Source organism: Equus przewalskii, chromosome 19 (genome assembly GCF_037783145.1).
Source record: "Equus przewalskii isolate Varuska chromosome 19, EquPr2, whole genome shotgun sequence".
Lineage (NCBI taxonomy): Eukaryota > Metazoa > Chordata > Mammalia > Perissodactyla > Equidae > Equus > Equus przewalskii.
The window spans coordinates 54,786,799-54,811,433 of record NC_091849.1 but is presented as its reverse complement, the minus strand read 5'-3'; the positions used below and the strand labels follow the sequence as shown (position 1 = coordinate 54,811,433).

Sequence of the window (24,635 nt, the reverse complement as noted above, 5' to 3'; positions counted from 1 at the left end):
GGAATAGTGATGCCAAACTACTATGCTTTGTCACATTCTTTAACTTCTCTCTGTCTACATTAACTATTCTTTATCAGCTGACTAAAGTCCACCAAGGAGAATATTAGATGTTTTTTTTCCCCAAACAATGCAGTTTGTTACCCTTATAAGAACACGTTCATCATATTTGTATTTGCTAAGTTTGGTAAAAGCATTTATTACATTTCATTTACTCTTTCATCCTCAGGGCAAATTACTGTTTTGGTTTTGAATTCTAATCAAGCGGCTAACCAAGACATTCTTCCAGTGGAGGAACACAGAGCAAGTAAGGCCATGTGCTTCTCATTTGATTGTTGATAGAACAGAGCCAGCTGACAAACACAGGTGATGGGAAATACTGGTGGGAAGTGCTATATTTCTATTTACACATCCACACGCACTTATACATATATATAAAATAGAAACATAGATAACATTTTATAACTCTGAGCCACACTTTGTTCTCTCTTCCTAATGCTCTCTAATATTCCCTGCCATCTGCAACTTCCTCACTGCCTTTTGCTTCAGTGCCTGCCAGTGAGGTCCAGATGATTACCTGGCAGCAGAATGGAGCCACCTGCCCGTCCTTGGCTTCGGGGAGTCGAGTTCTGTACTGCTAGGTACGCTGCCCTCACCAATCAGACCTGCAGTAAATCTGTCCCTAATTCAAGGTCATATTCTGTCTTATTTAAAAGCGACAAGAAGCTTGTTTCTTCCTAAAAAGCTCAACCTTTCAAAAGCAGACATGCAGATATTTTTCTAATTCATTTCTAACCTTCCGTTACTTAGAGGTGAGAGAGAATGTAGTAGAGATGCAGAGTCTGGAACACTTCTGAACATATTACTTTGCTCCTGTTTCTCATGCGCTCAGCCAAGCTTAGTCGTGGCCATCGCCGCCTTACAACTCTGCTGTGACCTTCATTTATTGGCAGATCAGGGGCAAATTTCCCTCTCTTGAAGATATGCTTTTATTCGTTTAAAACATTACATGCCAAGACTTTTTCTGACTCATTCTTCATTGTCTATGAACATAGTTATCTGACTGAATTGATTCCACCTCCAAATATCTTTAAAACATACCTTTTCCTCTCCATTGTTCAGGCCCTCATCATTCTGTTTTATTGCAAAGCTTTTTGATTTATCCTTTCCTCACTCAAGAGAGCTGCCAAACTGCCACCAGAATAACTTTCCTAAAATCCAATTCTAACCCTGGCACTGCCAGCTCCCAGCCGTGGGTGGGGCGCCAACTCTTCATCGTGGACCAAAGGCTGTCCTCATCAGGCCACAGTCCCCCTCTCTGCCCCCTCCTGCCCGGCCAGGCCACTGGGGTCCTTACACTCTGGTCCAGCTCCTCCCACAGTGTGTCCTTTGGAATTTTAGCTCACAAAATCCTGGTGATGACTCAGAGGGTTTTCTCATCTAATGCACTGTTTGATTTGGTTTAATCCAGAAGTATCTAAGTTTCTTTAGGGCAGAACTTATCAGGGTGGCGTTTTTCAACAAATTCTTCACCAGAACCCGTTTTCATAGATCTCCCAGGACTAGGGTTCCTGAAAGCACAGCCTGACAACCTTATCTACACGGGCCTGCCGCCCCAGGTCTCACCTACTGCCTTTATCCTGTCTAGTCTTCTCTCACACGCCTCCTGTGCTTACTACCTGTCTCCCGCTGGAGTCTCAGCCCCACAAAGGCAGGGATCGTGTTAGTTTTGTGCATCACTACATTCCCAGTGTCTGGAACAGTACCTGGAACACGGTCATCACCTGATTATCATTTATAGACGCTGGATGAGTAAGCCTTTGCCTGCTAAGGCTCACCTCCCGCCACTGGGGAAACTTCTACTCAGCTTTCAAAAGCAATCCAAACATCACTTCCCACGTGAACATTCCCTGATGTCACTCCTCGTCCTCCTCAGCACGTCTCCCCCCTCGGATTCTACAACTAGCGCTTAGAACATATTCTTATTAAAGCACTTATCAGACTTTATTATAGTTAATTATGCCTTTTGACTCCACTACACTAAAAGCTCTAAAACAGTTTCTTAATCGTCTATTTCCAGATTTGAACACACTGAAAACCTGGCGACATGTCAAGTGCTCAGTAACTGTTTATAGAGTAATAAAATAAATGTCTCTCCTCACCAAAGCAGCTTACTTCTGTTTAAACCAGTCTTTAACCACTTCTACCAGGAACTTTACAATTACACAGTTGCTTTCTGTTTCTTTCTTTCTTTTGCTCGTTCGTTCCTTCTTCTTTTTTGGGGGTGTAGCACCACACACAAAAAATAATTACTAATTTAATTTAGTTTTTCCACAAGGCTTTGAAAGGGCTTGAGAGGTTTCTCTAGTCCTATCTAAGGACACTTTGAAGAAGAGAATGAAAATACTCTATCAGATTAACTTGAATCCAAAAGTATAAGCTGCCATTGCTTTACAGTTTTACACACAAACACACGGCAGCCTCTGGCAGCGCCTCTCAGCTGCACTTTCTGAGCGAACTGATTGAGTTGGTCAGTCATTCTCTCACCCCATGCATTCATTTATTCAGTCCACATTCACTAAGGTCCTATAACGAACTCTAGGCACTCCAGTTAGGAACTGGGTTTATAGATATGAAAGATACCATTTCCACCCCTAGGGAAGATGAGGCCACAATCGCAGTTTAGAGAGGAGGACAGAAAAGAGAACAAACGATACAAAACAGTGATGAGTGATCTAATTCAGGAAGACAAATGATGTGACAAGAGCAGGAAGAGGAGGAAAAGGGCTCAACAAGAGCTTCCGGGAAGGCCCCCAGCTGAGCCAAATTGTAACAAACGAACAAGAATTATCAAGAAAAGGAAGGGGTGAGGGCAATCCAGCCACAGGGAATAACATGCAGGGCAGGCACAGAAACCTGACAGCAAGGTGTTGGGGAAGGGCAGAAATTACCAATATTTTGGAAAGATTATGTTGGCATCAGTGTGAAAGACTTTTGGAGGGAAGAGAGATTGCGGAGTTAGGAATTAAATGACATACGATACCCTGACGTATGGAAGATAGGGAGAAGAAAGAAAAAGGGACAGACTCAAGAACATGCAGAGACAGGACGGGGTCTTGAGAGTTTTCCAGATTTCCGGCTTGAGCTCTGGTGTCCCATTCGCTCTCCCAGGAGGCAGTGTAGAGTGGACTCTGGAATGCTGTCTGCATTCCCCCTCCTCAGGACAAGGGAACACATTTCTCCAAGGTCAGAGAGTGCTGATGACTGACAGCCTGCAGCAGAAGTCCCCTCAGCTGAGAAAGCCACCTTGCTCACGGTGACGCTCCCTTCCTGGGAGCAGCCTAATGCAACGACTGACTGATGCAGGGCGATAAAGCCCGAGACCCCTTGCTCCAATTAGGGACAACTCTGCAGGGTCATGCCAGCTTCTAAGCTCCCTGTGGGATCAGCCTAAGACCAACTCCTCCCGCCCAATCTTGCCTCCTTCACTCCCCGATAGGTACTGATCCGAGAGCACTCCCCAGTCGACATACTGCACACAAATCCCCACCACGGCAGACCAGCCGTGCGACATGGTGCAAGTTGTTTCTTGCTTGCTTGTTTTTGCAGGGAGAGGGATAGGAAGCAGGTGAATAATGACAATAACAACATCTATCTTGTATGCCGACTACGTAGCAGATACTGTCCTAGTTATTTTACTTATCAGCTTTCCATTTCTGCTCTTCATGTATATATGCAAAGACATTTGAAAAAGAAGGCTTGTAGCAATTTTTTAGACCTTTGGAAGGTGTGTAACACCCAATTTGAAAATTATATTACATCATTCCTTTATTATGATTTTTCCACAATACAGAAACTCTAATAGTGAAAATTTCTCATTGTCTTTTAACTTACTACATTTGAATAAAGGTTTTGAATCATTAAAAATAGGTATCAAAAAAGAATTCTTGAGAAGCAATTTAAACTGCCACCCAAAATAGTGCATTCCTCAGTGCAGAATAATACCAACATCTGGATTAAAGGATTGAACTTTTAGGGAACATCAACAACTAAGTGAACCTGGAGTTGGGGGAAGGAGAGACGAGAAAGAAGAGGAGAGGAAAGAGGAGGAGGAAGGGAGGACAGGTGAGAACATATGTGTAGGGTCTGTTCAGAGATACAGAGAAAAGTACTACCAAACCTCAACTCCACGGTTTACTTACTAATTATAACTGTGCTACAACTATTCTATTTTTTTTTGCCTGATATAAAAGCAAGCAAGTTCAGAATCACTATGCTCTAGTATCTTTATGGAAATGATTAAAAATCTTTATTCTAATTTAATAGTAATTTTCAAAGCTCTTACTTATAAAAAGAGATGGATGGTATCGGATAAGGCCATTGGAAACAGAACCAAAACTTAAAGTCTCTGAAGAGTTTTTCCAAGGACTAGAGTATTAAGATATAAATTTAGAAATAGAAACTTTATCTAACAAGAGCTACATTGTAAATTGATGGTAAATGCTACCAAGAAGTTTGAAATGGCTTAGAGCTAAGCGGACTAGGAATCTGAAACACTTGCTTTATGAAATAAGGTCAGTTATTTAATTTTCAGGATACTTTAAGTTTGTTTCTCAAAAAAAAAGGTGAGGGGAGCTCTGGGAGAATACTCTATAAAACTGATCATAAAATAGGACTGAGCCAGGAGAACAGTTTTATACCTGTAGGTAGACAGGCTGGATTTTATTGTCACCATAAGTGACAGTATTGTGTGTTACTGAATGAAATTCCTCTACAGATATCAGTAATTTCTCACTTAATGAAATGCATAATAAAGTAATCATAGAAAGATATATAATTGTAAACAGAGTACTAAATTTTCTTTTAAGGAAGACTAAGTTGCCATTTTAATGCAATTTTAGTGAAAGGAGACTTTAACAGGTTTAGCTAACAATGGCATATGTTATTTGACTTTCAAAGTGATTTTTCTTTGAATCACCTTGAACAATATTAAATAATCTTCAAATGGTCATTTATCTTCAGCCTATTAAAAAAGGAAGGATATACACAAAGTCAAGTTAGATGTTCCGTGATTTTTGTGATAAAGTGAAAAATACAACCACATCCTCCCGACACCAATTCTAATGCTCAGCTCCCCATCTTTTCCTTAATGCAGTTCTAAGAGTTACCAAGAACAATGTACACATTTTCAACTACAACACGAAGAAAAGCAGAGCTAAGTGCAGCAATCAAAGTGCTGTTCTCATAAATCAGAAGAGATGCTACTGGAGATGAAACAGAAAAGCTTCTCTCAAAAGCAGCTACTGTTCATAAAGTAACGGACAGACTGAATACCATCATCTACTGGTAAGTACTCCTTAGCTAAGAAAATCATAGGAGTTCTCGGGAGTTCAGATTTATACGAACATTGAGTAAGGAGACATCGAGATTTATCTTTGCCATAAAATCTTCTTGACATAGTGTTACTTTTAAGTCTTTTAAACTGTCCATTTTGAAAGATTTTTTCATTAAAAGGCATTTATCAGTTTTAGATTTAATACGGTCACTAACTTCTTGAGACTTTTTGGACTGTACAAATGAAAAGTTGGGCCCAGCCCCGGGGCTGAGTGGTTAAAGTTCCGTGCACTCCGCTTCGGCGGCCTGGGTTTGCGGGTTCTAATCCTGGTGCAGACCTACTCCACTCACTGGCCATGCTGTAGCAGTGTCCCACATATAAAACAATGGAGGAGGACTGGCACAGATGTTAGCTCAGGGCTGATCTTCCTCAAGCCAAAAAAAAGAGGAGGATTAGCAATGGATGTTAGCTCAGGGTGAATCCTCCTCAGCAAAAAAAAAGAAAGAACTGTTAACCAGCCTCTCAAAAAGTATAAAGGGCATACATCATTTTTCCTATTTCATGGTTTTAATATCACTATTAAGTTTCTCAGAAACACCAATTAGATTTGCTTTTAAAATAATCATTAATGATTATGCTGAGTCAAAATTCTAAAGCACATTTCCTTCCTCTGTAAAAATTTTTAAAAAGTGAGAAATAGACAGTTTCAAAAATATTAGTGCAGAAATACAGTTGTAAATAATGCATCATTTCAATCAAAAAACCTGAAAAATGAGTAGCCTTATTTACACTCATTTATGGCTCAACATGTAAAAGGAAGAAGTGGTTGTAATGGTCACACATAATTGTAGGCTAGAAGCAAACATTAAAATACGATGTGGAAATAGAACGTAATCATTCTAATACTCAATAATCTCAAGTGCTCAGTAGTCACATGTAACGATTTAGAGCAGTGCTTTTCAATAGAAATATAATGAGTGACATCTGTAATTTTAAATTTTCTATAGCCACAATTAAAAAGGTAAAAAGAAACAAATGAAATTAATTTTAAAGCATCTTATTTAAATGAATACTGCTTATTGTCATTTCAAAATGTAACCAATATAAAAATCTCATTACTGAGATATTTTACAGTGCTCTTTCTTTCATACTAAGTATCTGAAACCTGGTATATATTTTAAACTTATAGCAAGTGGTGTGCTGGCAGTGACTCAAACTAGCTGTGAGAGTTAATTGTGCACATCTCTTCCCAAGTCAGGGTTCATAACATCACACCGGTAGTTGGACATGGACCACAGTAGGAGTATTTACATGACAAAAATCAGCAAAAGACATAAGTCAGGGCTTTATTTTTTCCCCCCAGGGAGCTGGTTTACCAACACGCCACTGCTTTCAGCACATCTCAATTTGGACGAGCTGCATTTCAAGTGCTAAACAGTCAGCACGTGTAGCTAGTGAATACTACACTGGACAGCACAGACCAGGCATACAAAAAGAATCAGACTTCCAGAGTTAGCAATTTGTAATATTCAAAATGTCCAGTTTTCTAGAAAATATTATAAAGCATGGGGAAAAAACAAGAAAGTAAGGCCTATTCACAGAAGAAATTAATAAAAACTGTCTCCGCGGAAGCAGACATTGAACTTACTACACAAGGACTTTAAATCAACTGTTTTAAATATACTCAAAGAGCTCAAAGAAACTACAGACAAAAAGCTAAAGAAAACCGGGAGAATGATGTCTTAAGTAGAAAACAACAATAAAAGGAATGAAACTATAAAAAGAACCAGACAGAAATTCTGCAGCAAAAAATTATAATAACTACAATGAAAAATGAAAAACAGCTGATATCAGCAGGCAGAAGAAAGAAACAGTGAACTTGAAGATAGGTCAACTGAGACTATTCAGTCTAAAGAGTAGAAAGAATAAAGAATGAAGAAAAATGAACAGGGCCAAAGAGACATGTGGGACACTATCAAGTGTACCAAATGTTCCATAATGGGACATCCAGAAGGGATAGAGACAGAAAAAGGTAGAAAGAATACTTGAAAAAATGATGGCTGAAAACCTCCCAAATTTAATACAAGACACACATGCAAGTAGCTCAACAAACTCCAAAAAGGATAAACACAAAGAGATGTACACTGAAACACATTATAAACAAATCATCAAAAGCAAAAGACAAAGAGAGAATCTTGAAAGCATCAAGAAAACCACTTGTCACATACAAAAGATACTCAACAAGATTAACAGCTGATTTCTCAGCAGAAACCACAGAGGTCAGAACGTAGTGAGATAACATATTCTGCTGAAAGAATAAAACTGTCAACCAGGATTCCTATGTCTGAGAAAACTATCCTTCAAAAATTAAAAAAAAAGAAAAACGAAGGCGAAATTAAGACATTCCCAGATAAACAAAAGCTGAGGGAATTTGTTGTTAGTATACCCGCCCTACAAGAAATGCTAGAGGGAGTCCTCCAGGCAGAAATGAAGGGTCACTAGATGGTAACTCAAAGCCATACGAAAATAGAGAACAGTGATAAAGGTAAATACATAGGTCTATAAAAACCAGTATTATTGTATTTTTCATATGTAACTCCTCTTTTTCCTCTAATATGACTTAAAGGACAAATGCATAAATAATTATAAATTGATGGTAACGGACATATAATGTATAAAGACGTAATTTGTGACAAGAACAACATAAAGGGAGAGGGACAGAGCTATATGGAAGCAGAGTTTTTGTATACTTCAGAGATTAAGTTGGTACTGTCATAAGTTTAACAGGTTAATTGCAATCCCCAGGGTAACCATTAAGAAAATAACTAAAAATATACATATAGAAAAGGAAATGAGAAGAGAATCGAAACAGTATACTACAAAAAACTCAAATGCAAAGATGACAGTAACGGAAGAATTGAGGGACAAGAAAGATATAAGACATAGAAAACAAAGAGCAAAACAACAAAAGTGAATTCTTTCTTACTAGTAATTTAACTGTAAACAGATTAAAATCTCCAATCTCAAAGACTGGAAAAATGGATAAAAATACATGATCAAACTATATGCTCTCTACAAGAGACTCACTTTAGATCCAAAGACACAAATAGGTTGGAAGTGAAAGGATGGAAAATGATATTCATGAAAATAGTACCCAAAAGAGAGCCGGGTAGCTATATCAACATCAGGCAAAGTAGACTTTAAGTCAAAAATTGTTATAAGAGACCAAAAGGACATTATATACTGATGAAAGGATCAATCCACCAATAAGATGTAACAACTGTAAACATATACAGCAAAAAACAGAGACCCAAAATATATGAAGCAAAAATTGAAAGAATTGAAGGTAGAAATAGACAGTTCACAATAATAGTTGGAAACTTCAATACCCCAGTTTCAATAATGGGTAGAATGACTAGACAGACAATCTACAAGGAATTCTAATTTGCACAACACTATAAACCAACTAGACATAACAGACATAATCAGAACAGCCCTCCCAAAACAGCAGAATATAGATTCTTCTCAAGTGCACATGGAAAATTCTCCAGGACAGACCATATGTTAGGCAACAAAGTAAGTCTTAACAAACTTTAGAATACTGAAATTATATAAAATATCTTCTCTGACAACAATGCGATGAAATAAGAAATCAATAACAAAAGGGGAAACTGGAAAATTAAAAAATATGTAAAAATTAAACACATTTGTAAACAACCAATAGGTCAAGGAAAAAAATCACAAGAGAAATTGGAAAATATTTTTAGACAAATGAAAACAAAAATACAACATACCAAACTTTATAGAATACAGCAAAATACATTGCTCACAGAGAAATTTCTAGCTGTAAACATTACAATAAAAAAGAAAGATCTTAAAACAATAAACTAACTTTATACCATAAGTAACTAGAAAAAGAAGAGCAAACTAAACCCAAAGCCAAAAGAAGGAAGGAAATAGAGACGAGAGTGCAGATAAACAAAATAGAGAATAGAAATACAATAGAGAAAATTTTAAAAACCCAAAAGTTGGTTCTTTGAAAAGGTCAACAAAATTGACAAAGTTTTAGGTAGACTGACTAAGAAAAAACTGAGAGAAGGGGCTGGCCCAGTGGCCGAGTGGTTAAGTTCACGTGCTCTGCTTCAGCAGCTTGGGGTTCGCAGGTTTGGATCCTGGGCATGGACCTATGCATCACTCGTCAAGCCAAGCTGTGGAGGCATACCACATAGAAGAACTAGAATGACCTACAACTAGATATACAACCATGTACTGCGGCTTTGGGGAGAAAAAAAAAATAAAAAGAAAAGAAAAAGACTGGCAACAGATGTTAGCTCAGGGCCAATCTTCCTCAAAAAAAAAAAAAATGAGATGACTCAAATTACTAAAATCAGAAATGAAAGTGAGGACATTACTACTGACTTTACTGAAATAAAAAGGATCATAAGGGACTACTATGAACTGTATGCCAACAAAGTAGATAACCTAGATAAAATGGACACATTCTAGAAACACATAAATTACCAACACTGACCCATGAAGACAGACAAAATCTGAACAAACTTATAACAAGAGATTGAATCAGTCTTAAAAAAACCTCTGAACAAACAAAAACCCAGGGCCAGATGGCTTAACTGGTGAATTCTACCAAAGATTTAAAGAAGAATTAACACGAATCCCTTCCAAACTCTTCCAAAAAAAGAAGAGTCAATGTTTCCTAACTCATTCTATGAAACCAGCACTACCCTGAGAGCAAAGCCAAACAAAGATATCACAGAAAATTACAGACCAATATCTCTTATGAACACAGATGCAAAAAATCCTCAGTAAAATACTAGCAAGCCAAATCCAGCAGCACGTGAAAGGGATTATAAACCATAACCAAGAGGGATTTATCCCAGTAATTCCAAGGTGATTCAACATATGAATACCAATCAACATAATACACCACATTAATGGGATGAAGGACAAAAACCACATGACCATCTCAATTGATGTTAAAAAAGCATCTGACAACATTCACTACCCCTTCATGATTAACACACACACACACACAGGCTATGAATAGCAGGGAACTTAACATTATATAGAGCATTTATGAAAAACCTATAGCTAATATAATACTCACGGTGAAAGACAGAAAGCTTTCCCCCTAAGATCAAGAACAAGGCAAGAATGCCTGCTTTCACTGCTGCTATTCAACACAGTACTGGAAGTTCTAGTCAGAGCAACGAGGCAAGAAATAAAAGACATCCAAATGGAAATGAAAAAGCAAAATACACCTATTCACAGATGAGATGGACTTATACACAGAAAAAGCCTCAAGAATCCATAAAAAAACTACTAGAATAAATGAATTCAGCAAAGTTACAGGATACAAGAACAACACAAGGAAATCAGTTGTATTTCTAACACAGCAATGAACAATCAGAAAAGGAAATTAAGAAAATGATTCCACTTATAACAGCTTTCAAAAGAATAAAATACCAAGGAATAAATTTAGCCCAGGAGGTGAAAGACAAGTATGCCGAAAACTACAAAACATTGCTGAAAGGAATTAAAGACATAAAGAAATGAAAAGAAATCCCTTGTTCACAATTGAAAGGTAATATTGTTAAGATATCAATACTAACCAAAGCAATCTGCAGGTTCAATGCAATCCCTATGAAAGTTCTAATGTCCTTTTTTTTGCAGAAATGGAAAAGTCAATCTTCAAATTCATACGGAATTGCAAGGAACTCCAAATAGCCAAAATAACTTTGAAAAAGAAAAGCAAAGTTGGAGGATTAACACTTCCTGATGTCAAAACTTACAACAATGCTACAGTAATCAATAAAGTGTGGTACTAGCAAAAAGATAAACAAATGGACCAATGCAATGAATTGGGAGTCCAGAAATAAACCCATACATCCCTATCCAATTGAATTTTGACAAGGGTGTAAGTCCATCACAATGGGGAAATAGTCTTTTCAATAAATGGTGCTGGGACAACTGGATATCTACATAAAAAAGACAGAGATTGGACCCTTACATCACACCTTATATAAAAATTAACTCAAAATGGATCAACGACCTAAATATAAGAGCTAAAATCATAAGAGTCTTACAAGAAAATATAGGTGTCAATCTTCATAACCTTGAATTTGGCAATGGACTTTTAGAAATGACATCAAAAGTACAAGTAACAAAGAAAACATATAGGATTTCATCAAAATTAAAAACTCTTGCCTATCAAAGGATATCATTTTTAACAAGTGTTGATAAGATAAATAATAGAACAGGAGAGAATATTTGCAAATTGTTATAGACTGAATGTTTGTGTCCCCCCAAAATTCCTGTTGAAATCCTAAACCCCAGTGTGTTGGTATTAGGATGTGGGGCCTTTGGTAGGTGATTAGTACCCTATATAGAGAGAGACCCAGAGAGCTCTCCCCCTTCTGCCATATGAGGACACAGTGAGAAGACAACCATCCATAAGCTAGGAAGTGGGGCCTCACCAGACACAGAATCGGCCCACACCTGGATCTTGGACTTCCCAGCCCCCGGATCTCTGAGAAGTAAATTTCTGTTGTTTGTAAGTCATCTAGCCTATGGTAATTTGGTATAGCAGCTCAAACAAAGACAAAAATCATATATCTGATAAGGGTCTAGAATTCAAAATACATAGGACACTCTTAAGCTCAATAGCAAAATGACAAGCCAATTCAAAAGTCTCCAAAGAAGATGTAGAAATGGCCAACAAGCACATGAAAAGATGCTCAATATCACTAGTCATCAGAGAAATGTAAATCAAAACCACAAAGAGATACCACTTCACACCCATCAGGATGGTGTTATGGGTTGAATTGCTACTCCCAAAAAAGAAGTGTTGAAGTCCGAACCCCTAACCTCAGAATGTGACTGTATTTAGAAACAGGGTCTTTACAGAGGTAATCAAATTAAAATGAGTTCATTAGAGTGGTCCCTAATCAATATGACTGGCATCCTTATAAAAAGAGGAGACTGGAAACAAAGACAGAATGCACAGAGGGAAGATGATGTGAAGGAAAAAAGAAGGGGGAAATAACAACTATTGGCAAGGAAGTGAAGAAATCAGAACCCTCATAACTCTGCTGGTGGGAAAGGTGCAGCCACTGTGGAAAAGACTTTGGCAATTCCTCAGTAAGCTAACCAGAGAAATTACCTTATGACCCAGCAATTCTACTTTTAGGTATATACCCCAAAGAATTGGAAATAGGTACCTAAACAAATACTCGTATGTGACTATTCTTAACAGCACTATTAAATTATATAGCTGAAAGTCAGAAACAACTTAATGTCCATCGATAGGCGAATGGATAAAGCAAAGGTGGTACAGACATACACTGGAATATTATTCATCCATAAAAAGGAATGAGGTACTGATAGATGCTACAACACGGGTGAACGTGGAAAAGACACTACATGAAAGAAGTCAGACATAAAAGGTCACATATAGTATGATTCCATTTATATAATATATCCAGAATAGGCAAATCCACAGAGACAGTTGGTTACCAGGGGCTGGGGGGTAACTGCTTAATGGGTACAGAGTTTTCTTTTGGCGTGATGAAAATGTTCGGAACTTGACAGAGGTGGTGGTTGCACAACATTGTGAATGTACTAAATATACTGAATAGTACACTTTAAAATGGTTAATTTCATATTATAATAAATAAATAAATAAATAAATAAAAAGTAACCAAGTCTTTTGAAACCCTGTCCCCACCTATAATCTACACTTTGTGAGTTATTCTCATCTTTATTTCATACTTGCCAGTGTTTAAATAATGCATTAAACATATTCCTAAATTTAGGTACATAAAAATCATTATTCACCTCACAATAATGGCTTTCCCTGAAAGAAATCAAAAAAGAATTTCAACTGAATTTAAAGTAAAAAGAAAAACACTACAGAGAAGCAGAACAATGCAGTGGAAGGAAGCTGTGCTTCAGGGCCAGGCGAGGAGTGAATTCTGGTCTCCTATGTTCACTCAAGGGTTCTGAGCAGTGTCTATCTTTTCCAAACCTCAGCTTTGACATGTAAAACACGGGGATACTATTATGGCAAGAATCAAATGAGATACCGCTGACTCGTGTGAGGCCCCCATCACAGTGCTCGGCACAGAGAAGGCTAAAATATAGAAAGAAAAAAACGTGGCTTCCAATTGCTCTGCGTCCAGTGACAGATCAAGCAGACCACTGGTTACTACACAATAAGAAAGAAGACCTACTAAGCAGTAACAGCACTCACAGATGACAACAAAGATGTTAACTGCACTGTGGCAGCTATTACACTGAACCCTAAATTAATCTGTGGGTGGTAATCGTTACTGTTTATTGATTAAGCTCTGTGAGAATTAAAGATATGCCATGTGTGATTACATATAGTAAAAAGACACCTTTCCTATTAAAAAAGGACACAGTGCTCCATTATGTGCACCAGCAAAAAAACTGTAATGTGAAAATTTCATGTGTATCCAGTCACAATAAAAAACATGTCTTCAGAGAAATAAAAGCATTTAAGATTATTCAGACTTTATTCTCAATATGTCAAATGTATATTCTTAAAATATCTATATCTCAAAATATTAATATTTCCATCATAAAATTGCAGGGTTGTTTTTTTTTTAAGCAAAAGCTGAAAACAAAATGAAAACTAAAAATCAAAAACCAAGATCTCTAGATTAGGCAGGAACTATTGATAGATATGGTTAACTACACAAAGTAACAACGCAATGAAAGGATTATTACCACATGGGAAATTTTTAAAAGAAATGGTAATGAAAGTAAATTGAGATTAAAATGCACACGAGTATTTTAAGGAGAAGAAGAGAAGGTGCCAATAAAAAATTGGCCAATATAGCTTGTAGACTTATATATTATTCATCCATTGGTCACTTGCTGTGTACTGTTGAGAGAGAATTTTCCAGGGGTCTCAAACCTTTTGCCCATTTAAAAAACTGTTTTCTCATTATTGAGTTTTGAGAGTTCTTTACATCTTTATATGTTCTGGATACAAGTATTTTATAAAACATGTGATTTACAAATACTTTCTTCCAGCCTATGGATCATTTTATCATTCTCTTAACAATGTCTTTGCAAAACAAAAGTTGTAATTCTGATAAAGTCTAATTTATCAATATTTTCTTTCACTGAACATGCCAAACCCAAGGTCATTCAGATTTTCACGTTTTCTTCTGGAAGGTTGACATTTTACATTTAGGTCTATGATCCACTTCAAATTAATTTTTGTATAAGGTGTGAGGTATGTGTCTAGGCTCTTCTTTTTTGTTTTCTTGCATGTGGACACTGAATTATTCTAGAACTACTTTTTGAAGACTATCCTTTCCCTGTTAAATTGCCCTGGTACCTTTCTTTAAAAATCACTAGCCCGGTAGTGCAGAAGTTAAGTTCGCATGTTCCGCTTCGGCGGCCCAGGGTTCACCAGTTCAGATCCCGGGTGCAGACATGGTACCGCTAGTCAAGCCATGCTGTGTTAGGCATCCCGCATATAAAGTGGAGGAAGGTGGGCACGGATGGTAGCTCAGGGCCAGTCTTCCTCAGCAAAAAGAGGAGGATTGGCAGCAGATGTTAGCTCAGGGCTAATCTTCCTAAAAAAAAAAATCAGTAGCCTGGGGCCAGCCCAGTGGCACAGCAGGGTTAAGTTTGTGAATTCCACTTCAGCAGCTCAGGGTTCACTAGTTCCAGATCCCGGGCATGGACCTGGTACTGCTTATCAAGCTATGCTGTGGGCAGGTGTCCCACATATAAAGCAGAGGATGATGGGAACAGATGTTAGCTCAGGGCCAATCTTCCTCAGCTAAAGAAGAAGAGGATTGGTGGCGGATGTTAGCTCAGGGCTAATCTTCCTTGAAAAAAAACAAAGAAAAAAATCAGTAGCTCATATACATGTGTGTCTCTTTTTGAACTTTTAATTTTGTCCTACTGATTCTATTTTTATCATCTTCCTATTACCACACTGTCTTAATACAGTAACTTTACAGTAAGTCTTGAAATGAGGTAGTGTGTATCTCCAACTTTGTTTTTTGATTGCTTTCATCAATGTTTCAGCATAAAGTGTTTCAGTATAAAGATCGTGCACGTATTTGTTAGATAAATACATTAAAAAAGCATTTATGTCTTTTGGTACTATTGTATATGATACTTTAAAAACATTTTTTAATTTCCAATTGTTCACTGAAAGAAATATAACTGATTTCTGGATACTGACTTAGTATCCTGAAACCTACTAGTCATAGTAGCATTTTGGTATGCTCTTTGAGATTTTTTCATACATAATCACTTATCTGAGAATAGGGAAAGGTTTTCTTTCTTCCTTTCCAATCTGCCTTTTATTTCTTTTTCTTGCCTTATTGTACTGGTTATAGTCATGGAACAAACTTTGTAGGATTTCAATTCATTTAAAATTTGTAATGGCTTTTTTAAGACCCAGTATATGATATATTGGGCTAATGTTTCATGTACACATGAAAAAAAAAGTGTAATCACCTGTTGTTGGGTGGTATGTTCCACAGGTGTCAATTAGGTCAAGATGGTTGACTGTTGTTCAGGTCTTCTACATCCTGACTGATTTTCTGCCTACTCGTTCCATCAATTCCTGAAAGAGGAGCGCTAAAGTCTTCTCATATAATGGTGGACTTGTCTGGTTCTCCTTTCAGTTCTCTCTGTTTTCACTTCCTGTATTTTAAACTACCTTTTTGGGTATAAACATTTAGAATGTTGATGTCTTGTTGGTAAGTTGACCTCCATGTTTTCCTCTTTTTGGGGAGGGCTGAGGAATAAAGGCAGGACTGTCCATTCTCCTTGGCTTTATTCTGTTGTTCAACTGTTGTCTTCTTAAGCTGGATACCAAGCTCATTCAAAAAGGAAGATGAAATGTGATCCTATAAATATGGTTTTTGAAAAAAGCAGGTGATGCCAGTTAAATCACGATGACCTCTCTTCTGATCATCAAAATTCTGATTACTAACACCTATTTCCTATAGTTGAAGGTATTTTTCTCAAGTAGTTTTTCTCTGAAATAAAAGTAGCTACAGAGTTTTACCTTACATGACTTTAATGATGTTTCTCTTGACTTTCTTTCAATAGTTTAACGTGCACTTGGAGTTTTAAAGATCTAATTTGCACTTATGCCAACCTACAACTAAGCATTTATCAAAATGTTTTACATGGATTTTTCATTCATCAACTTGCAGCCCCTTAGAACACAGTCCCCCAGCTGCTTCACTCTACTGAGAGCCACTCAACAAAGACATCAAATGAAAGCAAAATGTTATTTACAGCTTGCTCACATGCACTATTCATCTGTGTTCATCTCAGATAAAAGGTTACAGTGCAGGTTCAAAGGACGATGTGGAAATTACTAAGTAAGGGATCTAGTTACAGATGTAGGGTAAGTGGAGGAATACAATGGAGTCAAAGGCATAAAAACATAGTCATTACTATTAAATAAAAACATTAATCTTCTCGATAGACATGGTAATACCCTGTATTGTTTTTAAAAGATTATTTACAATTGCTTAAAAAGCCTCTCACTCTCTTCTTCTAGATTCCCTATCAAATTTGTTATCGACAGTTCCTAACCTTTCCTACGTCCAGAACACCATTCTTCACCTCTTTACACTAAGCTAATGACCAGCCCTCTTACTTTACAAGGAAGAGCAAGGCCACTTAACACACTCCATCAACTTCTCTTTGCTCTGCCTCTAAATTTTTCTCTATATTACCATTTTGGCTGAGGGAGATGCCTTTTTCTGGCACTATTCTTTTGTCCAAATATATATCCTCCTTTCTTCAATAAGGTTTTTGCTTGTGTCATTGAGTTCCTATTTGCCTCTCTCTGCATCCCACCAAGCACGCTCTAGCACCCACCACCATACCTAAGTACACCCACTTACTTTTCCAACATTTTTTTCAGCCTCTACCAAGTGTAAGTCACTGAATTACTGTGAGACAGAAAGTTAAATAAAACTCCAATCCTCCTTTCAAAGGAAACTCACAAACTAGTGGGAAAGATGAATAGTTAAAACAAATAATTACTAGTGTAATAAGTATAAGAGCAAAGGCATGTATAGTCGTGGTGTACAGAAAGAGAACTTAATTCTGCTTGGTTAGAGAGGGATTATCTTTTTTTACATCTTTATCAAGCCCACCCTCTGAAGGGTTCTTTCCTTCTCTTCCTACAAACAGGCTCAGGTCTCCTCTAGCCTTAAACACACAAATGTGCCAGTCCATGATGCTTAAGTTAATATTGCTCTGTCATCACCTTTCACAAGCACATTTTTTGGAAAGGTCACTTATACTCACTGGCCCCAAATCCAATCCACTGTCTTTTATTCATTCATCTTTTAAGTAAGTGTAATCTTGCTTTTGGTTTCCACTACATTGACACCTCTTACCAAACCAAAGTAACCTATTCAACGCACCCAGTCACCTTTTCTCAGTCCTCATCTTACACAGTCTCTGCTACCAGGGACTTTTGTGGACTACACTCTCGTCTCAAAATTCTCTCCTTGACTTTTGTGATATTTTACTTCCCTAATGTATTTCCTCCCTCTCCTCCCATTTCTGTTCAGTCTTCACTGATTCCACTTCCTTCTATTGACGACAAAGGGAAGCATCAGCTAAGATTTCATTTTGAGACATGGCTTTTGACTCCCCAACTTGTCCTCCATTATTTTGTTCTCCCTTTCTCCCACAGAAAACTCATGATAGTAACTTTAAAGTAACCTTGGGTTGAGAAAAAAAACTGTGGAGTCCGAAGGTTTGGCTGCAATTTCTGGTTCTACCACTGACTTACTCGCTGCACACCTGTGGGCATGCTACTCCCTATGACTCCATAAAAGAGAACAGCTTTCTAATGTTTCTTCAATGCCACAGTTCTGCAATCCTAACTGGAAAGAACATTAGATTTTTAGTTCTAACTTCTCTAATGCACCACAAATCCACATTCTGTCTGCCACTTAAATGCCCCACCTCTAAAACTAATCTCCCAAACCAACTACTTCTTTTAAGTTGCCTATTAATGTTTATGTACTGGTGCCACCATTATCTTAAACTTGATATCCTAATAATCATATACACACTGCCTTTTATTCATGCATTCTCTCTTCCTAATTCCCAACCCCACGTCAAGGCCTAATTCAAAGAGAATCTCTTCCAGAAAGTCTTCCTTGGGCTCCTCAGCTGGTTAGCATACCCCTTCTTCAGAAGACCCAAGACACTCTGTGTGCACCTCCCTCATAACACTTGGCACATGCTTCCCTCCAGACTCTGGTTCTGTAAGAGCAGGATTTATATCTGATTCCTCATTGCATTTCCTAACACCGCCGTGAGCACTGTCTTGTGCAGAATACTGAAAAATTGTAAGATTTGAATTGAATTAACCAACCTCAATTTAAACTTTGGATACAGTAGAAGCAGTAGAGTTTTCTAGAGTAATTATTTTCTTCAAGTAAAAATAATCATTTAAGGATATATATGATTTAGATGTTCCAGCTCTGAGATATATATTATTTTTCTTAAGCTAAGAAAACAACAGCTCCTCTTGAACTCCTTTAAAATCCAAGTTAACTCAAAAGTACACTATAGACAGTAGGCTTTGCAATGTCACAATATTTTTTTTGAAAGCATATTTGCTAAAAGATATACTCAAATATTTGGTTTTACATTTGAGCATTTTCTAATCTAAATTGTTTATAGGATAAAATATTTTGATAAACTATTACACCTAAAGATCTATCATCAGAAGTATAGATTTAACATAGCAACAACTGATGCTTATCAGAACATTTAGCCAGTATACACTACATTATCTTCTGATCTAATCTACATGCAGCATAGAAAACAATATGATGTCATTAATTTTCAGCTTCATTAATAAGCTTCAATGCATTCCTTTAAAAACTTATTTTTCATTTTTTTAAATGTCCTCAATTAAGATACTAAAACAAATTGAGAGGAAAATGGTTTCCAGCTTCCTTTATACAAGAAAAAGAAACATGCAGCCTAGCAGACAGAACTAGAATTTCCAAGGAGTCTAAATGAGAAAAGTCAAGCCTTTAGCTTAATTCACCTAGAAGATAGGACGTCTGGTGTGAGGCCTGACAAGGAGTACACAGCATGGCTGCGAGAACGTTAAATGAAACAGAGGAACAGTCTGACGCCTCATTACCGAGGATGCAGAGCAAAATCTGACCCACCTGGCTTATCCCTCCAGGAGTGATCTTGTATGACTGCAACTTCTGCTTCAGCAGCTCTGGATCACTGTGACGAAATGGGCACCCTGACAACAAAAAACAGCCAGCACACCAGCAAGGTTATTTACCCAGGACTAAGTACAACACCACATTCAAGAGACTGTCTAAGCTCCTCTTAATTGTCTAACAGCTTATTAATAAAAAAGTTAATTGCCCATGGGTGCAACTGCTCTCCTCTCTGTATCTAAATGACGACGGAGCTGTATGGTTATCAGGGTTCTCCAGGCTCAGGAGCTACATAAAACATCACAGCATTCTCAGGCTGAGTTGCCCATTCACTGGGAAGAGGACACAGTTTTAATTACGGTACTTGCTAAGGAGCAGAGATAATCACAAAGCAGCTAAAGAATAGTTTATCTAAAAACTCTGCACACTTTTTTTCTAGTTTAAAACAATTCAATAAAAGGCATACCAGAGGAGGAAGATACACAGTGTAAACAAAAAGAAAAATGTGCAAACTCTAAGAAATATAAAAATCTCACATAATTTTCAGATGTCAATTCTATGCCTATTTCCCACAGAGTAGAATGCACATAAATTTAGAGGAATCGCAATTGGGAATGAGATGGACAAATAGAAATAGTTTCATAGAAAAACAACTCAGATGCATGTCATCTTTATTGTTTCATGAGAAAAATGAGAATAAAGATAGACTACCAAAAATATTTGCATAAACAAGAACAGAGAAGAATTAAAATGTAAAAGCTGTTTTAGGCCAAAATCTAGAAAATTTTAGATATTTTAATAAGAAACTGCAATGATAAGTCAAAACACTGAATTTAAAATTTAATATGGGAAGCCAGATTTGTTTTTTCAGTCATACAGATGCTGAATCTGTAAATTAATTAGAAACAAGTGTGCATTTTTAATGAACTCAATAGGAGATTGTGTGACAAATATAAGAGCAAAGAGCCTGGATGCCAAACAAATGTGTTTACCAAAAATCTTATGTACGAATAAAGACATCCATGACAACACTATAGACTCCTACAAATCATGAAATTCACAAAATTCATAGTCTATGCTTTATTCAGAATAAAACTGTAATAATACTTAGTGCAAGGAACTATCTTGAGAAGCTGTATAGCAGACGTCTAAGAGTTTGGAGCTACACTGCCTGAGTTTGAAACTTAGTTTAACACTTACTGGTTGGGAGACCTTAGGCAAACTGTGTATTTTCTTGTTGACTCGGCTTCACTTTCTGTCAAGTGGGGGAAATAATCACTCACAGAGCTCCTGTGAGAATGGAACAGAAAGCTCTTACATGCTCCTGGCACAGAGGGAGCACTCAACATGTGTTAGCTATCATTATTATTCTCAAAAAAATCTGATAATGAAATTGTGAAGGATCACAATGAGAAAGAAATGAAGCTGCACATGGAATTCTGAGTTAAGCCCAGAATTAAAGGACACACAAAAAAAGAGATAGATTGAGTTACCCAAATTACTCTTTAAATAATGGCTCTCCCTGTATGAAAAGTCAGAAAGGGCAAAGCCAAGAAGAAACTGAAGACTGCCAAAGTACCAAAGCTCATAAAAATTAATTTTTTAAAGCTATGTTCACAAAAAGAAGAAAACAGAAGAACACACCACTACTTAGAGAAGCTAGTGTTATTTTAACAGAGGACAGAAAGAAAATAGAACTCAGCAACTCCTGCTCTGTTTCTCTCTTCCACATCAAAGAGAATGATCTTTGAAAAGGAAAGGGTTGAACTAACAAGGTAACTGGAGATGAACTGAATGCGTACACAACTAACACTGTTACAGCTACATGTTTGACAAAGCTCCCCAACATGCATTTGTGGAGAGATGGATAAACATGGTCCAGAATTACATTATAACTACAGAGATTCATAACTGGTTGAACAGCAATTCCAAGCAGTGCTGGCTAATGAAATAATATCTATCTAGGGGACTAAACAGTTTTGCCAATAAGTTTCTAGGCCAGCATATGAGAAGCTTAGAAGTCGCCACTCCATCCCAAAAACGTAAAAAGCTGAACAAACTGAAAAATCAGCAACTCTTCTTAGATCCATCTGAGGAGTGAGGTCACCAGGCAAACTACTGCCCCTAAAATTGGGGAGAGAGGCAGATACAGAGCATCCCAGCTTACCAGAGCAGGAATCTCCACAGGAACTCATGCTGGGGTAGGAAAACCTAACCTGTGATTGACAAATTTCTGGAGGCTTGGTGAGGACAAGTCTGAGTTGAAAACTCCAAGGAGACCCTGCCATAGGGGGCCCACACTTGTCTAAGTTTAACCTCCAGGAGCTCTACCAGGTGCTCATAGCGAATAACTGAGCGAAATCTCCTCTCGTTTCCAGCAGAGGGAGGGGAAAGGAGCCATTTTGAAACACCCCAGAGCAATCTATTCTTCTTAACAAGGCCTGCCCTCAGGAGACACTATCTTACCAGAGCCTAAATGGCTAGGGTTTTATCAGAGCCTAACCTACTGGGGGGATGGGAAATACCCAACTCCAGCCTCCTTTAGCCATCTTGTCCCACCAAAGGGGGGGGGTGGGGAACTGTAATCACTGTTGAAGTTCATAGCCCAGGGCCACAGGCTCACTGAAAAACTGAGACCTAACTACAGGACTGCAGAGCGATCCCTCCCCGACCCCCACCTCACCACCACAATACTAACAGCCTGTTTACTGGAATTCTTTTCACCCATTGTGTCATGTCTACCTTTTAACCGATAGTCACAAGGCATATGAAAAGATAAAGAATACAATTTGAAAAGACTGAACAAGCCCCAGAACTAGAGTCAGATATGGCAGAGATGTTAGAATTATCTGGGAATTTAAAATAACTAAGGGCTACAATGGAAAAAGCAGACAACATGCAAGAACAGATAGTGTCATAAGAAGAAAGATGGAAATTCTAAGAAAGAATCAAAAAGAAGTGCTAGAGATCATAAACACTGTTAACAGAAATGAGGAATGCCTTTGGTGGGCTTATAAGTAAACATGGCTGAGGAAAGAATTTTTGAGCTTGAGGATGTATCAATAGGAACTTCCAAAACTGAAGAAAAGAGATTGAAAAAAACAAAAACAGAATATTCAAGAACTGTAGGACAACTATGAAAAGTTTAACACACAAAGTAATGGGAATACCAGAAGGAGAAAAAAGAGAAGAACAGAAGCAATATTTGAAGCAATAATGATGGAGAATTTCCCCAAATTAATGTCACACACCAAACCACAGATCCAGGAAGCTCACAGAACACCAAGCAGGATAAATGCCAAAAAAAAAAACAAAAAAGAATGCCTAGGTATATCATAGTCATACTTCAGAAAATCAAAAATAAATAAAAAATCTTGAAAGAAGCCAGAGGAAAAGAATCTTACCTATAGAGAGGCAAAAATAATTACATCTAACTTATCTCAGATACTATGCAAACAAGAGAGTGGAGTGAAATATTTAAACTGTTTAAGAGAAAAAACACACAAATCTAGAATTCTGTACCCTGTGAAATTATCCTTCAAAAGAGAAGGAGAAATAAAGATGTTCTCAAACAAAAATTGAGATAATTTGTTGCCAGTAGACCTGCAATGCAAGAAAAAAAGAAGTTCTTTAAAGAGAAGGAAAATGATATAGGCCAGAAATTCAGATCTACCTAAAGAAGAACATCAGAGAATGATAAGGAAAGGTAAAGTAAAAACTTCCATTTTTCTTATTCTTAGTTGATCTAACAGACAACAAGTTGTTCAAACTAATAATAGGAACAATGTATTCGACTATGTGTGCTTCTGTATATATCTGTTTGTGTGTGCCTTTGTATGCTTATGCTTACGAAATGAATGACGAATGATACAAAGGAATTCGAAATATCTAGTTATTATAAGGTACTTGCACTTATAACACCTGTGATGTGGTATCACATGATCTGAAAGGGGACTTAGATTACTTGTAAATATAGAGTGAAAACTCTAAAAAGTAAAAAAGAAGTATAATTGATATGCTAAGAAAGGGGAACAAAAGAATCATATAAAATACTCAAAACCACAAAAGGCAGAAAGAATGTGAAAACAAAAACAGAAACAAAGAATAACGGCAACAAACAGAAAACAGTAACAAATATGGTAGATATTAATACAACTATATCAATAATTACTTTAAATGTTAATGGTCTAAATTCATCATTTAAAAACACAGATTGTCAGAGTGAATCAAAAAGACAAGACCCAATTGTATGTCCGTCTACCAGAGAGCCACTTTCAATATAAAGACACATAGAGTTTAAAAGTAAAAGGATGGAGGGGCCAGCCCCACAGTCTAGTGGTTAAGTTCAGTATGCTCTGCTTTAGCAGCCCAGGTTCTTGGGTTCAAATCCCAGGCACAGACCCACAACACTCATTAGACATGCCATGGTGGCAACCCACATATAAAATAGAAGAAGACCGGCACAGATGTTAGTTCAGGGCTAATCTTCCTCAAGAAAAAAAAGAGGAAGACTGACAACAGATGTTAGCTTGTGGCTAATTTTTCTCAACAACAAAAAAAAGGTAAAGGGATGGAGAAAGATATACCATGCTAACAATAATCCAAAGAAAGCAGAAATAGCTATACTAGTTTCAGACAGACCAGACTTCAGAGCAAGGAAATTTATCAGGGATAAGAAAAGGAGCATTACATAATGATAAAGGGATGAATACTCCAAGAAGACATAACAAGCCTTAATGTGTATGCACTTAACAACAAAGCATGAAAATATCTGAGGCAAAAACTGACAAAACTTCAGGGAGAAAGAAATGAATCCACTATTATAGGTAGAGACCTCAACACCCCTCCATCAGAAATGGACAGATCCAGCAGGCAGAAAATCAGCAACAACGTATTCAGCAACTCAAATGAACTCAACACCACCATCAATCAACTGGATATAATTGATTTCTACAAAGGGCTACACCCAACAACAGCAGATTACACATTCTTCTCAGCCCACACGTAACCAACCACTCTACTGTGAGATGTCTATAGCACGGAAGGCTCTGCAAGTGTCA

General features: G+C 37.3%; 1 protein-coding gene across 6 annotated transcripts in view; it reads right to left on the bottom strand.

The window, feature by feature from the left end:
• The window catches only part of PRIM2 (DNA primase subunit 2), a 351,775-nt gene that overhangs the window by 107,562 nt on the left and 219,578 nt on the right, over positions 1-24,635 (bottom strand). For all 6 annotated transcript variants that reach the window (XR_011530149.1, XM_008517711.2, XM_070586357.1 and 3 more), the window contains exon 12: positions 19,573-19,655. Coding sequence is in view for 5 of the 6 variants with exons in the window: in XM_008517711.2 (XP_008515933.2) it covers positions 19,573-19,655 (83 nt within the window). In the remaining variant the exon portion in view is untranslated. The remainder of the gene's footprint in view (positions 1-19,572; positions 19,656-24,635) is intronic.